This window comes from Channa argus, chromosome 21 (assembly GCF_033026475.1).
Source record: "Channa argus isolate prfri chromosome 21, Channa argus male v1.0, whole genome shotgun sequence".
In the NCBI taxonomy this organism is placed as follows: domain Eukaryota; kingdom Metazoa; phylum Chordata; class Actinopteri; order Anabantiformes; family Channidae; genus Channa; species Channa argus.
In genome coordinates this window covers 12,277,954-12,299,651 of record NC_090217.1, presented here as the reverse complement: position 1 = coordinate 12,299,651, position 21,698 = coordinate 12,277,954, and the positions used below count along the sequence as shown (strand labels likewise).

The following is a 21,698-nucleotide window of genomic DNA, read 5'->3' as shown; positions in this document are numbered from 1 at the left end:
GACTGACACACACACACACACACACACACACACACAGTACTTAAGTGGGAAGAGTTTCTGTGGGAGCACTCGCCCAGCTGTGGAGGCCACAGGTGGGGATGTGGGGTAGAGTGGGGGAGTGAACCATGCTCTGATTACATATGTGTGTGGTTGCTTGAAATCTGGGGAGCAGGAAGAGTGGAGCTGCTCACTGGCTGCTGGATATTGTCAGGGGTTCACCAGGAGAGCTTACATGTCAGGGTGAATGGGTTTAAGACCCTGAGTCACTGTTTATTTTGGGGACTCCTTTGGGGTCGGCCTGGTGGTTCGGGGGGTGTCACATTAGGGGTCTCTTGCATTCACTGTATATGTAACTTCACACTCTCTGGAATATTGTTTTTGCAGCGTGTGTTTGTGGGCGTGGGAGGAGGTGTGGGGGGGTATAGGGGCAGGGTGAGATGAGTGTAAATCTATCCTCTGTTTTCATCCCTACATATGTGGCTGACTTGTTTTGGTCTCTCTGGAGTGACTTTGACTCAAGTTCAATGTCATAACTAGAGTTAAAGATGTGGTAAGGAAAGGAAATATTAAACGGAATAGAGAAGTGAAGCAAAAATTGTGTTTTGATTATGACCAAAAGAACACAAAATGCATATAAAATGCTGCTGCCAAATGAAATGATCCAAACCTCAAAATATACACTCAATTGTAAGTTTTGTTTGCATAGCAAACAAACACTAATGTAGGTGCTTCTATTATTTTGTTCACACATTTATATCTATATGATGCTACTCTAAACAGAAACACCCCTTTATAAGGCAACAAAGTTGCAAACACTAGAACCGGCAAAATATCACACACACTGAACCTTAGGTGTACCTCTTTCTACCTAATAAACTTTTTTTAATACAACATAAATGTAAGATGCTGCAGGAACAATACTAATAAACCCACCTCTGTGGAAAATATCCATAGCCATTCATAACTGCAGCATAGTCGTCTGTGCTTGGTCCGTGCAGCTGAGTTGAAAAGGTTGTGCTCTTCAGCTGATGTGTTTTTGCCCTTATCTACATCTGGGAAACATCTGTTTTGCATCTGGCCCCAGCCATGTAGCATTGGGATGTGCAGGGGTGTGATAGAAGGAGAGAGAGAGAGAAAGAGAGCAGAACAGGGAATGGAGTATATTAGTGTGTGCGTGACTAAGGCTAGATGAGGGGGTGAGTGAGGGAGCAAACTGTGCTCAACAGAGGGAGATGTGTGTCTGTATTATTATGGTCCTTGACTTCTTAAAGCGTAACTTCAACAATTTTCAACTTGCTCCCCATGACTTTGGTTTAGGGTTTACATATACAATATGCTTTTAAACTTCTCGCTGAATTTCCCTGTTTTCAAATATTTCTCTTCTTCTAGCTGAAAAATTTCTCCAGACGACATCGCCAAGGTTGAGGAGTTTATATCATTAAGAGTTCAAACAAAAGCAGGTTGACCACGATCACAACCTTCATGGTGTGAGCAACAAGATAACATAATCTGAACTGAAGTTTCCTCCAAGTGATGTCATCTGAAGGCAGAAGAGAGATATTTTAATGCTGCGCTTAGTGCTCAAAATGCTGAGTTAATATATTCAGGTATATGATTAAAACAAGTTGTTTACCAGGAAAAATGGATATGTCATGCAATCACGTCAGTGCTTGTGCCTATTAGACGGAAGATCTGCATGCGTGACTGGCAGTCTTATCTCGTTCTGTAGTGTAGTGAGTCAAAACATGTTTAGCCCACTTTTACTGGCTTTAGTGTTGAAATTGTGAGATCAAGATATTGAGAATATCTTTGAAAGAGGAAGGAGATAAAATCGATTGCAATGGTAGAAGAAGGCCTCTGAGTTTTAGGGGGAAGGCTACTGTAGTATTTTGAGTCCTTGTGCTTGGGGCCTTTGGTATTGATAGAAACATCTGGGCTTAGCAATAAAATAGAAGCAAATTCTAAAATGTAAGATTATTTCAGTGGGCCACACTAGTGGCTCTAAATAAGCAGTAAAATGGAAAATTTGAAATGAGATGCCCAGGAGTCAAGTGACCTCATGTTTACCAGTGGAGCTCCCTTTAGGTGGAGCCGTTTTTCCTTTTTGCCCCAAGTTTCCCCTTTTTTATTTTCCCTCTTCTGTCTTATTATTGTCAACAAATCCCATATAAAAAAGAACTGTTAGAATTCTGCTACCAATAGAGCTTCACTGTTGTTAAAAAACTGGAGTCGATCCCACTGACACAGTCACTGCTGGAAATACTCGCTAGAACACAAAATGTGGATTCATCCACAGCGAGAAACAGTCTCTAGCAAGCAAAACATTTGCTGAAAACAGTTTCCAGCTGTTTTCCACCTTATTGTGAAAAAAGAATTACACATTTAAGTTTGAGTTTGACTGATCCACTTGTCAATCAGTAGGGTTAAACTATAACATTGGCAGAAAAGTCTGCATAAGTTCCCAGTTTTTTGTTGGTTTGTTTGACTTTAATTGTTGTCAGGTCCAAGAAGGCAAATATATAAGATATCAGGTACTGTTTCAGCAATTGTAATTCTTTTTCTAAACAAATCTTGATTGGTGCAGCTTTATTATCTTATTTGTGTCAGTCTCCAATGAACCCTATTTAGAGGCAAGCAGGAGATGCGTTTGCTTCATCCTTGTTGGAAGCATGTTTGTTTTGTAGTTTACATATTTGAATAAGATTCCTGGGAACTATGATCTGGAACAGTGGCCAGTGCTGGCGTGGGCTGCAGAAACGAAGGGAGTGTCCGGCCCGTCTGGCTTGGAGTAATGTCTCAACTCTGCATGACAGAAACTCTTCAGTACTGTTTTACAGCTGCACCGTATGTAGGAAAAACAAACCAAAAAAACTACTTCGCATTTTGAGAAATGTGGCCATATATGTGCATCATTCCAAATGCTGGAATATATGTCTCCAAGTGTGATTTTAAAGGTATACCTGAAAGTAGCAGTGACAACCAGAGAGTAAATGTAGTGTGTGAGTTTGAAGGAGTGAGACAGGAAGCAGCTAGGGCCCCTCTCTAAGCCGCAAAGTAGTAGTAGTGAGTAAAAAGAGTCAGTACAGGGTGAAAGTGGGTTACTGCAGTATGTGCATGTATGTGTGTGAATATAAAGGTGTGTGTGCTACAAACTACATCTTAAAACTTATCTTACAGTTTAACACAGCTAATTAAATACACTTGCAAAATTTTGCTTATGTGAATAAATATTAACACTGTTTGTGTGAGTTGTGACAATGTGGTTTATTTCTTCCACAATGGAAACTCTTCGTGAATTTTTTTCCGTTGCATTTTTGTGACAGAAACAAAGAAAAAAAGGTTGCTGGCATGCTTAAAGTGTCCTTTTAAGTGGGTAGGCACCTGTAAATACAGATAAATACTCATGTGTAGCATATGGCCTGTGCAGACATATTTGCTGAATTTCCTTTTTTTTTTTTTTTTTTTACCATCTCAACTTCTCTCTTTACCTCTTCATTTGTTTGTGTTCATTATATCATGGGCTGCTTCAGTACTTTAGATTCCATTCTGGCCAGAATACGTGTCTTATGATATAACTCAGGGTCATAGCTTCCCTGAAGGATCCATCTCAGGGATGCGGAGACATACATGGCTACTTCTCTGGGGCATCTTAGTCCCATGTTTTGATTTGTGCTGGTTCTTAGATACTGACTGGCTTCAATGTGTCATGCAAATACTGGAGAATTGCAGCTTTCCAGAGTAGGGATGCACAAAGACTATTGTTTATGGTTGATATCAAAATGTTTTCATTAGGTTTGCATAAATTACAGTCTGTAAAAATGGTCAAAAGCATTTTAAAATGTCACTGTAACTGCCAACACATGAACACACACACAGCTTTTGACATACTTTTGAAGAAGTCTCAGTGCTCTGGAGCTTCACTGCATAGCACCATCTGGTGTTTGGTGAAAGCTTTCTGCTTCGTGTTCTAATGGGAAAACCGGGAGAGCCACAAAATGTCAGCCCTGAATATTTTTCTCAGCTGTGGCAGGTGTTTTGAGCTTACACTGCTCTCTGCTGGTGATGGTGCAGGGCTGCAGCTCTAAAAGGAGAGACGGAGAAAGACCAGTTTCCCTGGTAATTGTACGACTATTGCAGACTTGTTCACCTCAGTGTATGTAAATGAAGGTATCAAATGCACTTAAGTTCTTTAGGTTTGGGGATTTTTACTTATTATCAGGTCTTCTCCCCCAGGGGAGTGTGTACCCCAGGGGGTACATCTGCAGCTGCCAATGGGTACTTGGAAAATTGTAAAGGATTTCAGGCATTAAAAAAAACATCATGCTGATTTAAAATGTGCCTATGCACATGCCCCATGAGACACTGCAGGCCAGTCAGTCTCTATGCACCAGAACAAATCAAAACCAAAGGGGAGGCTATTTGTGGTCAAAAAAGTTGAGAAACACTGATGGGAATGATAGGATTCATGGGAGGGCCCTTTATTGGCAGTGTCAAACAGGCATGACCCCTAAAACACCTGCTGTCAGGGAAATGAGTTAACCGTCCCCTCTGATCAAAAGACAGTAACCCCTGTGTGTAGAGCTGCCATCTCAGCAGCATAGCGTTTAGTTCATGTGATGAATCATACATTTCTAATTAGGCAATGAGATACTGTTTTCTCGTTAGAGCCTCTATGTCTGTAAAACCTTCACACCCCCAGTTCATAATCAATATGACCTTAATGACATCCCTGCACAGTATACAACCATTTTTACAGGCTCAGTGGGTCCTGCTGAAGACTAGTAAATTGACTTTGAAGAGTAACACTAAGAGTACAACGTCTTTAAATCTTGTGAAGTTTTGCAGTAAAATTTAAAGTAAATAAAAAGAAGAAAACGAAAGAGAGCTACAAAATCACAATATAGTCACTTTTAGGTTTTTGAAAATACAGATATTCGTGTCATAACAGTACAGCGATGTACTGTTACTGTTATTTTACTATTTGTAGTTTTTGTAGTTTCACAATTAAAAAATAAGATAAGCCTATAGGGACAAAATGTTGTTAAGTAGAAGCGCAGTGATTTTCAACAGACAAAAAGTTGGACCTACACTAGACTGTAGTACTGACAAGTTTCACTTACATATGTTTACTAGGTTAAGGTCCATAAAACACAATTTGAAAATATACATACAATTTATATAGAAGAACTATTTTTCTCTCACCTACCAAATAAATCATCTCATGACTATTCATATTTATCTTGGAAAGATGTTAAGGGGAGATGCAACACTTAAGTTATTGGATTTTCTGTTATTAACACGTGCTTAATTTTAACCTTTTCTGATAGGACTTTGCTTTGATGTTTTCTCCTTGACTTAGATTTTTGCTTGCCTTGTACCTCACTTGTAAGTCGCTTTGGATAAAAGCGTCTGCTAAATGACTAAATGTAAATGTAAATGTAACCACAAATAGATGAATTCTGCTTGCACATGGATACATCATTTGGGACCATGGGTCAGAGCCTGTGAAGTTACTTTTACCTACCTCTGTCTGTCCCCAGGTGCCCATTTTCTCATAATTTGTTCATGCTCATATGCTCATCACTGTGCATGTGTACTTTTAGTTTGATTCTTTATGTACATTTTCTTCAATTTGTATCCATGTAACAGCCCCTTTGTCCTGAGGCAGTAACAGGAAACATGCACCACTAAGCACCTGAGCAGCCGAGCTCTGACAGTAATGACAATAAGGTCGATGCACAGTGGTTGAAACCCATGCGTTGCTCCACGGCATGATCTGCATGTGGTGAACCAGACTGTTCACTAATGGTCTCAGCCACATTTCTCTTTTCTATTATTTCCACTTGCACGCACTCCACACCTCTGTGCCTGCACACATCATGTGATCTCACATCCCCAGGTTATGTCACATTCCGGCGAACATGTTGGGGCTTGAGAGCTCGCCTGAAACTAAGAAGGAATAATCACATGTACTCTCTTTTCATTCAGAGGAATGTCATATTTTCACTTTCAGGATTGATTTGCACTTCAGAGCTTGTGGAATGGGAAATTATTATAAAACAGTTTAACTAACAGGCTTTCTAAACAGTGATTTATGAGCTTGTAGCTGTCAGAATGCACCTGTGTCCTTTTCTCAAATCTCTCATCCAGAACTTTCACGTTTCCTGCTTTTGTGAATTGTTATTCACTGTTATTGCTCCTTTGTTTGATCCTGTACTACCAGTTTCACCCTCCCTCCCTTCCTCTCTTTTTGTGCGACTGTATGTCAATCAACCAGCCATGGCAGTCACATGTGGAATTTTTCATTACCTCGCCCCAGGGCCACCATGCTGTCAGTGCCTGTGTATCATGTTGCCTTTTTTCCACTCCTGCCTCCTCACACATACACGTGCGCCCACACACACACAAATACACTGAGTCCCTCTCTGTGCTGGTTAGTGAGCTGTTGTCCAGCCAGCTGTATGGATCTGTAGTAACTGTCAGTGTCTGATCTCCTCTCCATGGCCTGCCGTCCCTCTGGCTCCTACACTGTAGTTATCCTTCCACTCAGGACCAGCCTCTACAGCCTGGATGGACTTCGCTTCTATCTATGGGTGAGGAGGAGGAAGGTGGTGTGTGTGTGTGGGTGGGTGTGTGTATGAGATCTGAAAAGCACCACTTTGATTCTAATCAGCCACATCCTGTTGTGTCTTTGTTGTGTGTGAATTTGAGAGTGTTCTGCTGAGTTAGTGATTGTAATCAGCTGCCATCTACACTCACAGGTGTCCTCTTTCCATGATTTTAGCACAATTTTTATAAATACTAGCCAGAATGACAACATGGCTCTCTTTGATTAGGCATTTACCACTACTGTTGCCACTACTGCTGCCACTACTGCTGCCACTACTGTTGCCGGTTTGGTTCATTCAGCCAAGATATGCAGTATTTGTAGTGACTGCTGAACCACTTTGTCACAGCAGATGAGTGAATTTAAAGCATGTTTTGACTGATTTTACAGTGTCTATGCATTTACTTTGCATGTGTGGTCTTATTAAATATCTCACTGTAAGTACAAGAAAGTACAAGTAAGAGAAGAGGGCAATAGTATATATAACACTAAGGAAGAACTGGGGTTGGTTTTTATGGATTTTCAGAAATACCGTGTTGTTGGGATGTGACCACTTAATAGTTTCATCATCAGGTAATTTATTTATGTGATCTACTTGATTCATTAATTGGGTATAAAATAACCTTCATTGAAAATATATGAAAAGGTCTATCATGTTCAAGTAACATCTTAAAATTCAGTATCTCGTTTTGTCTGATATTTGAACTACAGTTTAAAATATTTAAGCAACAAATCTGCACATCAGAAGCCTGCAACCAGAAAATAATAATAATAATAATAATTCATTTTATTTATAAATATCAAAGTGCTACGGGAGTAGATTAAAAGCAAGAATAAAACATAAAAAACATGTAAAGCATAGAAATATAAAACATAAAATATCATATAATGTTTGCAGCAGTAGATTTCTTAATGGTTGCCAATTATTTGTTGTTGTTCAACTACTTGTTGTGGCTTTAGTCAACATTCCAACAAACTTTAAAATGTTGGGAATTGTACCAGACTCCAAAAGGACAATCATAATTTATGTTTAATTTTTTTCAAAATGTTGTTTAGGCTTTATGTTTGTTAGTCTTTAATTGTTTTAATTTAAATATGTTGTTTAAAAAACTCTTTCTGTGATCCAGCTATACCATACTGTGTGTTTCTAATATTACTAATCACAACATGTAAACTTCCATTGACAACATAACCTTAGTAACCCTGTGGAAACATTATTCCTAATAGTTTTTGCTGAACATATAAACAGAGTTTTCATTAAGTGGGAATTAATGCAGGAGAATGATGAGGTTAGATTATATCAAACATTAAGATAAACAGCAAGTTTGACTGAATATGATATAAAGAGTTTTCAATATGTGTAATAGGAGTAATGAAGTATATTTGACTCTAAATGACAAAACTGCTGCACTACTGTGTATTTTTGATAAAACTGAATTATTACTGTGGAAATCAAAGTCTATTTCTGTGCATTTAACCAAAACTCATGTGTCTTATTGGCTGTTTTCCATCCTTGACTCAGCGCCTGATGCTGGAGTTGTCCCAGTGACAGATTTCCACATGTCAAGTCTGCTCCTCACAGATTCCTGTTAAAGGCTCAATATAACCACTCATATTTCCATTAGCTAATCTCACCAAAAGAAGCTGTCAAACAGTAGCAGGATTTAGATGATGATGTCAGACACACATTAGTGATGTTGACAGTCTACTACTCTCCTTTCGGCTTTATCCCGTGAGTTCGGGGTCGCCACAGCGGATCATTGTCCGCATGTTGATTTGGCACAGTTTTTACGCCGGATGCCCTTCCTGACGCAACCCTCCCCAATTTCTACCGGGCTTGGACCAGCACTGCATCGCTGGGGAGGGGGAATGGGCTGTTAGGGGTTCAGGGTCTTGCCCAGGGACACTTCGACATATAGCCAGGGATCGAACCACTCACCCTGTGGTCCGTAAGCAACTGCCTTTACCAACTGAGCTATAGCCGCCCCTAGTGATGTTGACAGTAAATACAGAAATTGATTTAAATGAAGAAATGCAGCCATTGACTTTAAAACACAAAACAACTCTTAGCCAACCCCATAATTCCATGGTTAGATCATTCCAAACATGTATTATAGTGTATTAAATAGATCTAAAGGCCTCCTGCTCTTGTGGCTCGGCTTAGAGACAAACCCTTGTGCCTCTCGAATACACTGTGCTTCATCACATCAGACTGCAGGCCAGTGGTGGTCAGGCTTATAATTTAGCCCCCTTGTGCCATCAAACACACACATACACACACAGATGTGAATATGCCATCCAAGTCAATATTTGGGATCAGGAAATGAAAGCTGAGACAGGAAATGCTGTGCAACAGAGCTTAACAGGCCAACCATGATATCACAGGGATTGTTTCAGACCCCGGCAGGACATTTCTCAGCATCCAAATCTGCCACAAACCTCTTTGTTACAGGTTCAAATTTACGTTTTGTTCCTGGTCCAGTTGTGCACCTCTTCTTTCAGATTAAACGTTTGAGAGATCTAGAGAAGGAGAAGGATGCTCTGTGGTGTGGTCTGGAGATCATAGAGAAGGCTCGTATCTGGTACCTTCAGCAGCTGCGCGACAATAGAGCTCAGCAGTACAGAATTGAGACTGACAGGGCACTTGGTTCCTGCCACAATGGTGCAGCAGAGGTAAGAATCATTGCTGGGTTTGGGGAGCTCATTGACAGTACAGTCCAAATGCAATATACTGTATGTTACATTTAATGCAGTCTGGTTAGCATGCCACACATCTATGCACTTCTTTTAATTTTAAATTAAAACTCATTTATGGTTTCCAGTTTCTCCTTCTTTTCTCTATGCTCACATGTTTTCAGGTTTACTGTGTAAAAATATGAAACGCATTTACAATTGTACATAACTATTAGTGTAAATGTAAATGTGTAAATCAACACTCTCAAGGCTTGGAGTAACAGTTTTAATCTCTACTGTATGTTTTTGGCACTAATTTAATTCTCACCAGTCATCTCCCCCTGATTGTATTTCTCTTGTTTCTGTCCAGGCTTGGTCCTGCCTTCTCAGATCTCGTATCCAGCGGGTAAATGGTTCTCTAGGCTCTGTGATGAGTGAGCCAAATGTCATGAGTTGCAGCAACCCCTCTCTCCCTGAAACCGTGACTGACTGCGACCTCCGGTGGCACAACACGTTACTGACTCGGGTAGGGAGACTAAAAATGTGTTGAGTAGTGTCTAATGATGAAAAGGTTCGAGTGAATTAATAAAAATAAAAATAGTTTTTATCTGTTCCCTATATATTATGTTAATATTTTTCTACACTATTGTTTCAATCAGATGATGCCTTTGCTTCAGTATTGTAGTATTGCATTACTGAAGCTGTTTGTGTGTATAACATGGCCATTATTATTATTATTATTTTTTTTGCTCTGATAGGAGTTGAGTGGCAAGAATCATCAGATTTCTAAGTTAGAACTGGAGAAAGACGCTCTCCTGGAACAGCTTGATGAGCTGTAGATCTGCTCGTGTGCTGCACTCCTCAGCTAATGACTTGTAAATATGTATTTAAATTAATAAAATACAGTTAATCATGCACCATTTTCCTGCATGAGCTATTGTTTTCTGATAGGCTATTGCTGTCAAATGACTTGTAATAATTACAACAATGCTGGGAGTTATTGCTTTTAATCTGTTGAATATCAGTTTTTACATTTGTAGTACAAATTATACAGACAAAATAATAAAGAGTTGAAAAAGTAACTAAGTCCATTTACTCAGGCATTGCACTTAGGTAAAAGTATTTGAACTTGTGCTTTACTCAAGTATTTTAATAGAGTGAAATATAAGGCTTTGTTCCTTGCAGTGTTCCAGCTTCAGTTACCTAAGTATTATTTTTATATTTATTATTAGGTATGCAAACTATATACAATATACTCCCACATAAACTGCAAAAAAGGAAAAAGTTTAGCCACAATTTAGCTGATTTAGCTGTAGTATCCCTGACAAAATACTGCACTAAGGCTCACTTGTTAGTACATCAGTAATAGTAATAATACAGTAATCTAATATAAATACTTTAACTCTGATTAGGATAATTCAGCATAATGGGTACTTTTACTATTGATACTTCAAATGGAATTAACTGCTTGTAATTTTACGTAAAACATTTTTAATGCACTGATTTGTTTTTAGCACTGATGTAGAAAGTGTGCTTTCACAGTGAAATTACATTTCTGAGGTGACAAAGAGACCCGTTAAACATTTCTTAGCAGTAGACAGAAGATGACCCAGCTTCACTGTGGGCCCCCTAATCCTGGTTCTTCTGTTTCCATCTCTGCATGCGACCTTACTGCCTCAGCATGTTGCAGCAACCTTTCCCGGTGGTCCCACATTGATCTCAATGCAACCGATAAACTTTATCGAGCCCATTAATCATGCATGTTTTGCAGGACTGCAGATACAGTACATTACAGAAATTTTAATCACCTGCACAGAAAAGCACCTGCCTGACACCTGCAGGCATTATTGGATTATGTTTACTACAAAGCAATGATGGTTTTGTTGTGCCATAGTTGTATTTTCTCTAGATTGCATATCTTTAATCATAATCTTGTTTTGTGTGTTCGGTTATATGAAGTGATGGTGCTGTCATTGGCCACAAAAGTTTGTTTACTCTGGGACCAAAGCGTCTCTGCCTGTCAGTCTAGAGGTGATTCCTGGAAACGTGCAATCAAGTGGGCATCCAGTCTTAAAGTGAAAAAATTTGTAGTTGGGTGCAAAACTTTCACTAATCAACATTCCTTCCCAACAATTACTAAAGTAATTTTTTAATTATCAAGGGGGATGCAAACTTTTGCAATGATATGTTTTCATTTTTTTTACTAACCTTTTTTTATGCACTTTTTATACATTGTTATTAATAGAAGTAGTAGTTATAGTTGTTGTGTCTATTATTATAATTAATTATGCATATTCAGCTAGTACAAATGTTCATTATCATCACAAGAAACACTAATTGTTTAGGAGTGTATAAAAATAGGTTATAGTAAAATAATGAAAATTACATTAGAGCAAAGGTTTGCAACCCCCTTGATAATTAAGGTAAAACTTAAATTAATTTCTGATGATGGAATATTTATACTAGCTAAATGTGCATTAATGACTATGTTAAACTACATCCACACTATTTCTTCTTTTTGCCATTTCAAAATAAGAGGATGCAAACATTTGCAACCAACTGTACAATCCTTTCTTCTGCCCCCTGTATTAAGTCATAAGCATGCATTAGCAACATCCTTGATGCCTGTGAGGAATGTGATTAGAATCAGTCTGTGTGCATCAGGAAAGAGCACATCCCTTATCCCTGTGGCTTCCATTTAAGTATCCTCATGTTATTTACCTTCAGTGTGCCATTGAACCATCAAGCCCAGGGTACCAGCACTTAGATAATTATTGGGTCTAATTCACAAACTGCACGGCCAAACACCTTTTTTTGAGAGTTTGTCATGCCTTCATGCTTGTCAATGCCATTCTTCCATACCAGCACGGTTCACTTGAACTGCACTCTGCTGGTCTCTTCAAATCCCTTTTACTTGTATACAATAACATGTTTACTTTTTGTGGCTTTGAAAAATTAAAGCATAAGAGCAGTTCACATGCAGGTTGGCGGAGGTGGGAAACATAAACACACAAACCGTGGTGGGAATAAGGTGTTTATGGAGGTTTCTTTTGTGGGGGCTGAGGGCCCGCTGATAAATACATTCCTTAAGCAATTAGGAGAGACCACTACTTCCTGAGAACCCCATAGCAGTAAGTAGGTGGTCTCTGAAGAGCACTCGGGTAACTAAAAACAATAAGAGAGACTTTCTTCTGAGTAGACACTTGTAGTTTAAGCTGTCATTTATGTGCTTTGGGGACCAGCTTGACTTTCACAACTACTGGTCTTATCTGATTAGAACAATCCACACTGCAGCATTTAAGGAGATAGATTTTACTAATTAATACTATTACAGCACATAGTTCCCTTGCTCTGACAAGTCAAGCACAGAGCAGCCATTATTGGCACAGATAAAGGCGCCGACATGTAATTGTCTTGTTTACTGTAGGCTTTCTAAGACCATAGCACATGTTTAAAGCAGAGAGTTCAGACAAATGCCACAGTCATTCACACACTCAGTGTTAATAAGGCACAGGCATTTTAGGGTAGAGAGGACCTAAGAGACTCAGCTGTCCACTTAAGGGGGTAAGTATACTAATAGGAGCAACCAGACGTATTTTACTTTCATGGTTTTGAGAATATTCAGCACTGTAAACTATGCATGTGAAGTGTGTGTAACAACATGTATGAAAATCAGAGGTAGATAAAGTACATTATACAAAACATTTCTTTAACCTATATTTTCAATATTAATGAATAAATTGTGCAATTAAGAAAATAAGATTTTATTACAAAAACAACAATGGCTTCCATTGAAGTACATGGAACTCACTTTCAATATTTATGAGCTGAGGTGCTCAACTTATCAAATTTCCCATAACCCTCATTATTATTTGACCTATTTTGTGTACTTGTACTGGCAGCAATATTGCAGTGTTAGTAGGTTTTAGTATCATAAACTGTGAAAACATGTGTTTTGCTGAGACTGAATATATATATTGGTCAACAAAAAAGACAACATCAATGGTCAAGAAGAAGATCACTACAAGGTACACAACCACCAAGTGGAAAAGAAATTCAAAAGAATCATATGAGCCAAAAATACAAAATACCGGTGGGAATGATGTCAATATAGGTGCTTTTCTCTATTACTGCACTTGTCTGTTGTCTGTTTAGTTACAACATGTTAGCATACAGCAGGTAACAGAGGGACACAAAGCTAGTAAACTATTTTCCTACTACTTTTGGATTCTCCATCACTGTTGCACTCTGCCATCTGTGGCAGTGACTCATGGTTGCGCGCATCTCCAAGCGACATCTCGACCCCAGACAAGTTTAAGTTCAGTAGGCTCTGGAGGTGTTTGATATAGTCAATTGCCGCCCGCAGAGTTTCCACTTTGCTGAGCCGTTTGTCCTCAAATTCATGCGGCAGATGCTCTCGGAGCCGCGCGTAACCCTGGTTTACGCAGCGCACCCGGTGCCGTTCCCTTTCGTTCCTTTTCCGGATGAACGCAGGCTCGAAAGAATAATCACACACACCTAGCGGGCTGTGAAAGGGGAAATAGGATACGCGTCTGTATGTTAGCCTCTGGACATGCACCGGGTCGAGGTATGCACCGTCTAGCTGGAGGGGCAGTCCCAGTCGGAGCGCGTCTTTGTAGTGCGTCCCGCTGTTGTCTATGGAGATGCCGTGGAGAGCCAGCTGAGGAACATATGGAACATGCTCCATTAACTCCTTGTTGTGATAAGACATCTCTCTAAAATCAAAAGTATGTATTTTTACAATAAAAATTAAGAAGAGGTGATATACAGTATTTAAAGAATTCTGCACCACATGAGCTACAATCATTTTAGCTCACCTGTCACTGTCTGTTCATAATCCTCTGTCGCCCTTTAAATCCCGTCTCTTTGTATTTAAATATGCAGAGTGGGAACTTGTAAAGGACAACTCTCCTCGATAAAAAAAAACTTTGTCAGTGTGAGTGACGAGTTGTTTCTTGAGGTTTCTAGGTTTTAGACAAGGTGGGTGTGATTTAGGGCGGAGATGCACATGTTGCTTTCTCATCAAGATAAAAACTGTTTACATAATGCTTTCTTCCTTCCGTTACAACAGTGATGCAGCTCTTATTATGTCAAAAACAATAAAGCAAACATTAAGGACACATAACATGTTGATTCCAAAAAATGGTTTAATAAATTTACACATCTATAATGAAGGCATAAGAACAGGTTTTAGTTTAAACTCCAAATGCAGTGTAGTAGATCTTAGCTGTGATTTGAAAACACCGACTATTCAAGCTAAAGGAAACTCCCACTGTATATATTACTTTGTGGTATAGAAAGTAGGCTACTATCCTTCCCTAACCCAATCTTTCAAAAGTGAAAAATATGGCAAAGAAGTAATCACTAAAAAATATAAACTATATATATATATATATCTGATCTGTTGTGGAACAAAACAGCTGAGCTGGTTCACATCATCATTTATTAGTTCATTATATTATATATTTCAAATCTGCATCGGCAAATAGAACTGTCAAATAAAGTAAAAACACCACTTTTCTTTGTAAACTGCAGAGGAATAGAAGTAATGAAACCCAATACATTTCCATTCTTTCAGAAAATTGTAGCTATCTGTTTAAACATTTCACAACACTTCAACATGTTTGACTGGTTATTATTTCGCCCTGTGGTTTCCTGACCTCCGCAGTCTGGCTTTTGGTAGGTGGAGGAAACTGACCTGAGATCCGCCACAAACGCCTCCGCACTGTCATTACTGCGCATGTGCTAAGCAGTACGCTGTCACGGCCCCGTTCAGGGAGCTATTGTGTCGGTATGTTGTGTGTTTTAAGGCATGTTCCTATTGGAAGGATTAGTTTTTGTGTAAAGAAGCAACGCTGTCGGCTGTTACGAGGTAGCCCCGTGCTTTCACCACGTTCTACCCCCTGAGTATTTTGTTTTGTGACTATGTACAGTGATGCGAGTTAGCACTGCTAATGCTAGCACTGTGATAAAACTGGTTGATGTTTTGCTAACGTCAACGAACAGATGCAGACTAGACATATTCAATTACGTGTTAACTATTGCTTTATTTTATTTTATTTTATTTTATTTTATTGCATAATTGTTTGTTTTGCACGGTGGTGCCTTATGTTTTTTCACAGGGACAGAAATATTGAAGCACCATTAAGCAGTACACGATTACTGATGGACTTGGGTTGTTGAATTCAGGTGAGCTAAGATATCTATTTTAGATATACCCGTGTATTTCTTCCATTGCTTGATGCTATTTTTTTTTTTTTTTGCATTTTATTCGAAGTATATCCACAATAATTATGTTCTAGACACAAGTTATCACATGTTCCTGTCGTAATATTGGAGCCAAAAGACAAACCGCTAAATATCTGGATACCAATCAGCTTGTTGTCTCACTGCTCAGGTCGGTTTAACTGATGTTGCCTCTGCAGGATGAACGACATGAACCTGAGTCCTGTGGGTATGGATCAGCTCACTGTGCCTTCAGTGAGTGCTAGCCACCTGGGTCTGCCCAACTCCCCCACACACAACCCCATTCCCACTCCAGGTATGGAAATCAGGAACAGGCTTGATTGTCAAGCCAGGAATACACCACTAATAAACGGACTGATTTAGAAACATGCATTTTATTTAAAATGCACAAGATTCTGTTTTATATTTGATTCAGGATTGTCCTTATATGAACTGAAATTTCCTGTTTTTGGTTGGCTTGTTTTTTCTTTCTTTTAAGATCTCTCAGGCTAATATAAATACATCCTTATATACATCTAATGTTGATGATTTGCAGGCATGCCCGTTGCCATCCCAAGCCTCGGTCCTTCGCTGGGCTCCCTTCCTTCTGCCCTCTCACTGATGCTTCCCATGGGTCCATTGAGTGACAGAGGAGTGATGTGCGGCCTGCCAGAGAGGAACTATTCTTTGCCACCTCCTCCATACCCCCACCTAGAGAACAGCTATTTCCGGCACATATTGCCAGGTAGGTCAGGGGTTTTGGGTGAGCTATACTGTAAAATCAGCTTTGCTGAATTCTTAAAGCAATAAGCGAGTGTGGATACTTTCATCTTTCTAACAGAAGCTTTGTTTATGTATGTTGAATAAAGTGGCCAAAACATCTGAACCACCTCTTAAAAATATGCGATTTAGTATGACTCCACCACCCACTATGACTTCAATATTGAACAGTATTATTGTATATTAGAATTATCATCTTTTTGCTTGTTTTAACTTAAAACCTGAGAAAATCTAACCTTGAAAAAATAGAACTTATGACAGAGCAGATGGATTGGTGTTAAATTGTACAGGTATACCTAATGTAGTGGCACATTAGTTTATTATTAACAAATTACATAAATCACATAATGTAGCTAAATAAACTAAAGGTCAGCAGTTTTTATAATGCACATTTGACAAACTGACCAGTAAACTTCACCTCTCTTTCCTGTGTAGGTATCTTGTCCTATCTGGCAGACCGTCCACCACCTCAGTACATTCATCCTAGCAGCCTTAACATGGATGGGACCCTGTCTGTGGCCAGCAACAATCCCTCAGGCCTAGACCCCTACAGTGGCCCTGGAGGCCCACTGGAGCAAGGTCTTGTACCCATGGACTCCAGACAGGTCAGTGGACAGGGAGATCTACACCAGACGGGCACCCACGAACTGGACTCTACAGGACTAGCCATGGAGTCACGTGTCAGCAGTCCAATGACCCCAGATAGGATGGGAGAGGAGCTGGCCACCATGGATGGAGTCGGGGTGGTGGCGGTGTCTGACACTCAGCAGCAGCTTGGAGGAGGAAGGCAGCCTCAGCCTCATGATTCCCTAACTGGAGTGGACTCATCTGGTGGGGTGATGCCCCCTCATGGACCCCCTGTGCTTGAACTACCAGTGGTAATGGAGCCTGATCATATGGGGGGTCGAGTTGGGAACACTGGGGGAGGAGAAGCAGGAGGACTTGGGGAGCAGCTCCATTCAAATGGGGAGCTGAACTCAGGTGTTGTCAGTGTGGTGCTTACTGGCTCCATGGCAAGTCAAGGGCAAATGGCACCGGTTTCTCTCCATGGACACTCTGGGATGGGACTAGAGGCAGTAAATGTTTCCCCAATAACTGCAGAGGTGTCACTGGGCCCAGAAAACAACCTGGTGCTGGTCAACTCTACTCTGCAGCTGGAGGATTCTACCTCCAACAAGGAGAACATGGTGACTGCTTACACCATCTGTGAGTGTTTAGGTGTAATAGTTCCTTCAGTCACAGAATTTAACGGAGATCAAAATGCATAAGCATGTGCTTTACATTGGTAAAGTGAATTTAGTACAAACTGATCAGCCACATCTTTAATATCACCTGGTGGCCTAAATGTTGTAGTGGACAGGAATCCGCATAGACACACTGACCTATCTGGTCTGTACTTTTCCCAAACGGACTTCTATATTTCTCATACAGTTGTAACATGTATTAACGTTTGTTCTGTTGATTTTTGTCTTCCAGGGTGCACACTGTGTGAGCGCTCGTATACCTCAGACTGCCCAGAGCATGGTCCAGTTACTTTCATCCCTGACACTCCCATTCAAAGCCGGGCTCGCCTCTCACTCCCCCGTCCACTGTGCCTACGCATTTCAGTGGCTGATGAGCCACTTGGTAATGAAAATAAAGTTTCCACAGGCTTTTCGATGGCTTTTGGTGAAGGATCTGCAGGACATCTGATTTGTAATCTTGTGGCTATATTCAGAAGATAATAAAGAAACTGGTTATTAGTCTGTTTATTGTGTCTTGTTGTTAATCGTGGTGTACCCAGTGTGGTTATAGTTCTAATTTAACAATACATGTAGAAAACACAAAAGTTAGTGCTCACAAATACTTGATTAGATTTCGACTAAATGTGCTTATGTGCCTCCTAGGAGTTTTTGCACGGGATGTTATTCCTCCTAGAACCTGCTTTGGACCAATGGTTGGCCAGCATTGTAGCAACGTGGACCTGTCTGATTGGCCAGAAAAGGACACACCTCAGTTGTGGAAGGTCTGTACAGTAGCTTTGGTTGCACTGTGGTTGTCATTAGAAGCGTTGAATCAATTATTAAAAGGTGTAACCTCTCCATCTTAGATGTACCACAACAACGTGCTGGAGTTCTACATTGTAACAACAGATGAGAACGAATGCAACTGGTTGATGTTTGTCCGCAAAGCAAGGTAGGACACAGAAACCACAAAATACATGTTTATTAGTAATTATCTTCATTCATTTCTGTAAATGGGGTAAAATATAGTAAAGCCTCGAAGTATCTGGACAGTTAAACATTTTAAAAAGTTAAGTACTAAGTCTCAGCTTTAATTTGAGAAGGAGTATATTACTATAGAAAGAACTGTATGTATGAGCTTTTAATACATAGTGTTAAAATCACGAAGGTTCATATATTTCAAATTAGCAAACTCATTATAGAAAAAAGTAATTGTGGAACATTTTATGACCCAAAGCACTAGCCCATCTGACAGACATTGTCTTGACTCATTTATGGTTTGGGCATGCACAGTGGCATTTAATGATGATTTTAATTCTGACAGATCCAATCGGATGAAAGCAGAGAATTCAATATTCTGTGTCTTATGATTCAGCCAATGGAGCAAATCCCAATGGACAACATTTTCTTTGCACAGCATTCTTAAACATACAGCCAAAGCAGCAAATAAGCTCTTCAAGGTGAAGATGTAGATTGTTTTTGACTAGCCAGGTCAGTCACCTGATCTCTATATGTCTGAGGTGTCTGCTGGTGTCTTTCGAGCACTGTGCTAAACAGACTATTTCTCCCACAGTTTTTTCCTGTTACCCAAATCTCCTGAGATTAAACTGCAACTGGACACTTTAACTGTAGTCTCTATTAGTAATCAATATGTGTATAGTAAATGTGTATTTTTGTGTATTTAGGACCTGTGAAGAGCAGAACCTGGTGGCGTACCCTGCCAATGGTAAATTGTTCTTTTGTACGACCACAGAGATTCACCCGGACCAGGAGCTGCTCTTTTATTACAGCAGAGACTACTCCAGGTTGATGGGTAGGATGATCAATATGTTTACATTTACTGACCACTTTATTAGATACACCTGTACAATCTAATGGAATGAGCCATGAGTTCTACTTCTACAGTGTTATAATTTCTCATTTTATAAGTTAAAACTGTCAAAAAGGGTTACCGATGTTGACAATTTCACTGTCCTTTGTGTCTCTCACAGGTCTTCCTCAGGTGCCTGAAGGCCAGATCTGCCAGTGTGGCAAAGAATGTTCCTCTTTCTCTGAGCTCAAGTCCCACCTTAGCAGCCACAACCATAACCAGACTCCCCACAATCACAGCCCATCACAGCAGGACCATGCTCAACAACAACAACAACAACCGCCGCAGCGGCAACAACAACAAGAGCAACAACAAGAAGAGAAGCTGACCAATGAGACCTCAAGCTCCTCCTCTTCCCCATGGCCTTGCCACACCCATGGTGCAGTACAAACAAATGGTGACAACGGCAGCAATAGGGGCAGCAGTAACAGAAACTCAAACATTTCCTCCAGAACAAAAGGCCAGGGCCATGTGCGAGAGAAGAAATTCAAGTGCAGCATGTGTTCACGTGCTTTCATTACGTCCACTAAGCTCAATGTGCACTTCATGGGGCACGTGGGGATGAAACCCCATAAGTGTGAATACTGCAGTAAGGCCTTTAGTGATCCCAGCAACCTCAGGATGCACCTAAAGATTCACACAGGTACAACTAGAGATAATGGAAGTCTGAACATTGATCTTTTGAAGTTCTTCACCAACATTGTGTTTCAGCTGCTTTCGGTAGATTTTTCATCTACCTTGGCAGGAAAGTAAATATATGTATAGAACCAAATTTTACTTTAATACATTTTCATCTTATAAAATGTATTATGTTTTCCCCAATCTCAGGACAGAAGAACTATAGATGTACAGTTTGTGAGAAGTCATTTACACAGAAATCCCACGTGGCATCACATATGCTCATCCACACTGGTGCAGAGAAACTCAAATGTGACCTCTGTGACCGAGCATTCATCAGAAAACATGACCTGAAACAGCACATGTTCTCTCATACACAGTATGTAACTCTTCCATTATATTCTATACAAAGTAAAAATGTAAACCACTATTTTAGAAGCCACTAATGCTTGTATGTATTATATTAGGTGTACTTTTGTGTCTTTCCTCTTCATATCTTTCCCTTTTTCTCCACAGCGAACGGCGGATACAGTGTCCAAAGTGCAACAAACATTTCCTTAAGACCAACCATCTAAAGAAGCATATGAACTCTCATGAGGGTCGCAGAGACTTTGTCTGCGAGAAATGCCACAAGGCGTTCCTTACTAAATACCACCTCACTCGTCACCTCAAGATATGCAAAGGGCCCAAGATGGAAAAAGCGTCCCGCAACAAGGAGCAGGAGGTCGATGAGGAAGAAGATGAAGAGGAGGAGGAGGAAGAGGACGATAACAGCAGGGGTGGGAGAGGAGAGAGACTGGTTGACTCATCCAATAATGAAGACTGTGGATTAGACGTTGGAGGGTATACCTCTGAGAAGTCCCTGTCCCCCCCTCAATGACAACACTGTGCCTCACACAATGTCTTGTGTATTTATTTATTTATTTTACTAAAATACTGACATTTACCTCTATTTTTTGCCAAAAATCAGTTAAAATACATTTTAATAGCAACATTTTACATATTCAGTATATTTAAATGGGTCATATTGTACATAATGAAAATGTAAAGGGTTTCTTCCCACAAGTGAAACAGTGCTGCTAAAATAATCTATCATATTACAAGCCAATTCATTAAGAACATGTGTAAAGATATTTTTTCTTTCTCTGTTTTATTGAGTTCTTTGTACTATTACTGGTTGATGGGGTTTATATAAGCTATCATTCATTTATTGTTATTAATGTGATTCTATTCTCAATAATATGGAGTAGTGCCATACTCGTTTTGTCATGTAATTGCTAAAGGGCCTGTTCTTAACATTTTATTTATTAAGGCAGAATTTTTTTTCTTTCAAATCTCTTTATGAATTTGAGTGTCTTAAACAGGAATCTTGGCAATAATGTGACAGTCCGACTACTTGGTGTTGAATAAATAATTGTTATAGCTCCATGCTATGTTTTGCATAATGTTTTAATAAATACATTTTACAACTATTTTGCGCAGTTATTTCACAGATGTAGTCAATTCCTAAGCAGAAATTGCAGCTTTGCTGTATATTTTGAGTAAATCACGAAATAAAGATTTCGTGACTTTGGACGTGTGAGTAAAAAAACATTCTCATGGTGGCAGTATAGTTGCCGTGTCTAACACTTCCTTATTTCAATTTTATTTAAATAGTTTTTCTTCTTAAATCTGGACGAAA

The 21,698-nt window shown here is 39.7% G+C and overlaps 3 protein-coding genes across 7 annotated transcripts; 2 read left to right on the top strand and 1 right to left on the bottom strand.

The window, feature by feature from the left end:
• Nucleotides 1-452: 452 nt before the first annotated feature.
• On the top strand, nucleotides 453-10,195 carry sapcd1 (suppressor APC domain containing 1). Of its 2 annotated transcripts, XM_067489561.1 has the most exons (4): nucleotides 453-6,593; nucleotides 9,110-9,280; nucleotides 9,651-9,806; nucleotides 10,039-10,195. In XM_067489561.1, exons 1-4 carry the CDS (start codon nucleotides 6,501-6,503, stop codon nucleotides 10,117-10,119), a joined length of 501 nt encoding a protein of 166 aa, XP_067345662.1. In that variant the 5' UTR covers nucleotides 453-6,500; the 3' UTR covers nucleotides 10,120-10,195. The 2 variants fall into 2 exon arrangements, with proteins under 2 accessions (XP_067345662.1, XP_067345661.1); XM_067489560.1 differs by lacking the exon at nucleotides 453-6,593 and having other exon boundaries at nucleotides 6,604-9,280.
• Nucleotides 10,196-12,737: 2,542 nt separating this feature from the next.
• On the bottom strand, nucleotides 12,738-14,359 carry LOC137106382 (achaete-scute homolog 4-like). The gene is made up of 2 exons (XM_067489563.1): nucleotides 14,119-14,359; nucleotides 12,738-14,016 (listed from the first exon to the last, which is right to left on the bottom strand). Exon 2 carries the CDS (start codon nucleotides 14,010-14,012, stop codon nucleotides 13,479-13,481), a length of 534 nt encoding a protein of 177 aa, XP_067345664.1. The 5' UTR covers nucleotides 14,013-14,016; nucleotides 14,119-14,359; the 3' UTR covers nucleotides 12,738-13,478.
• Nucleotides 14,360-15,015: 656 nt separating this feature from the next.
• On the top strand, nucleotides 15,016-21,489 carry prdm4 (PR domain containing 4). Of its 4 annotated transcripts, none has more exons than XM_067490794.1 (12): nucleotides 15,016-15,092; nucleotides 15,424-15,490; nucleotides 15,727-15,842; nucleotides 16,083-16,271; nucleotides 16,742-17,512; nucleotides 17,783-17,932; nucleotides 18,193-18,311; nucleotides 18,396-18,481; nucleotides 19,215-19,342; nucleotides 19,521-20,042; nucleotides 20,228-20,396; nucleotides 20,534-21,489. In XM_067490794.1, the coding sequence occupies exons 3-12, from the start codon at nucleotides 15,728-15,730 to the stop codon at nucleotides 20,895-20,897; spliced, it is 2,613 nt and encodes an 870-aa protein (XP_067346895.1). In that variant the 5' UTR covers nucleotides 15,016-15,092; nucleotides 15,424-15,490; nucleotide 15,727; the 3' UTR covers nucleotides 20,898-21,489. The 4 variants fall into 4 exon arrangements, with proteins under 4 accessions (XP_067346895.1, XP_067346896.1, XP_067346893.1 ...); XM_067490795.1 differs by having other exon boundaries at nucleotides 15,699-15,842; XM_067490792.1 differs by having other exon boundaries at nucleotides 15,023-15,173.
• Nucleotides 21,490-21,698: the final 209 nt, after the last annotated feature.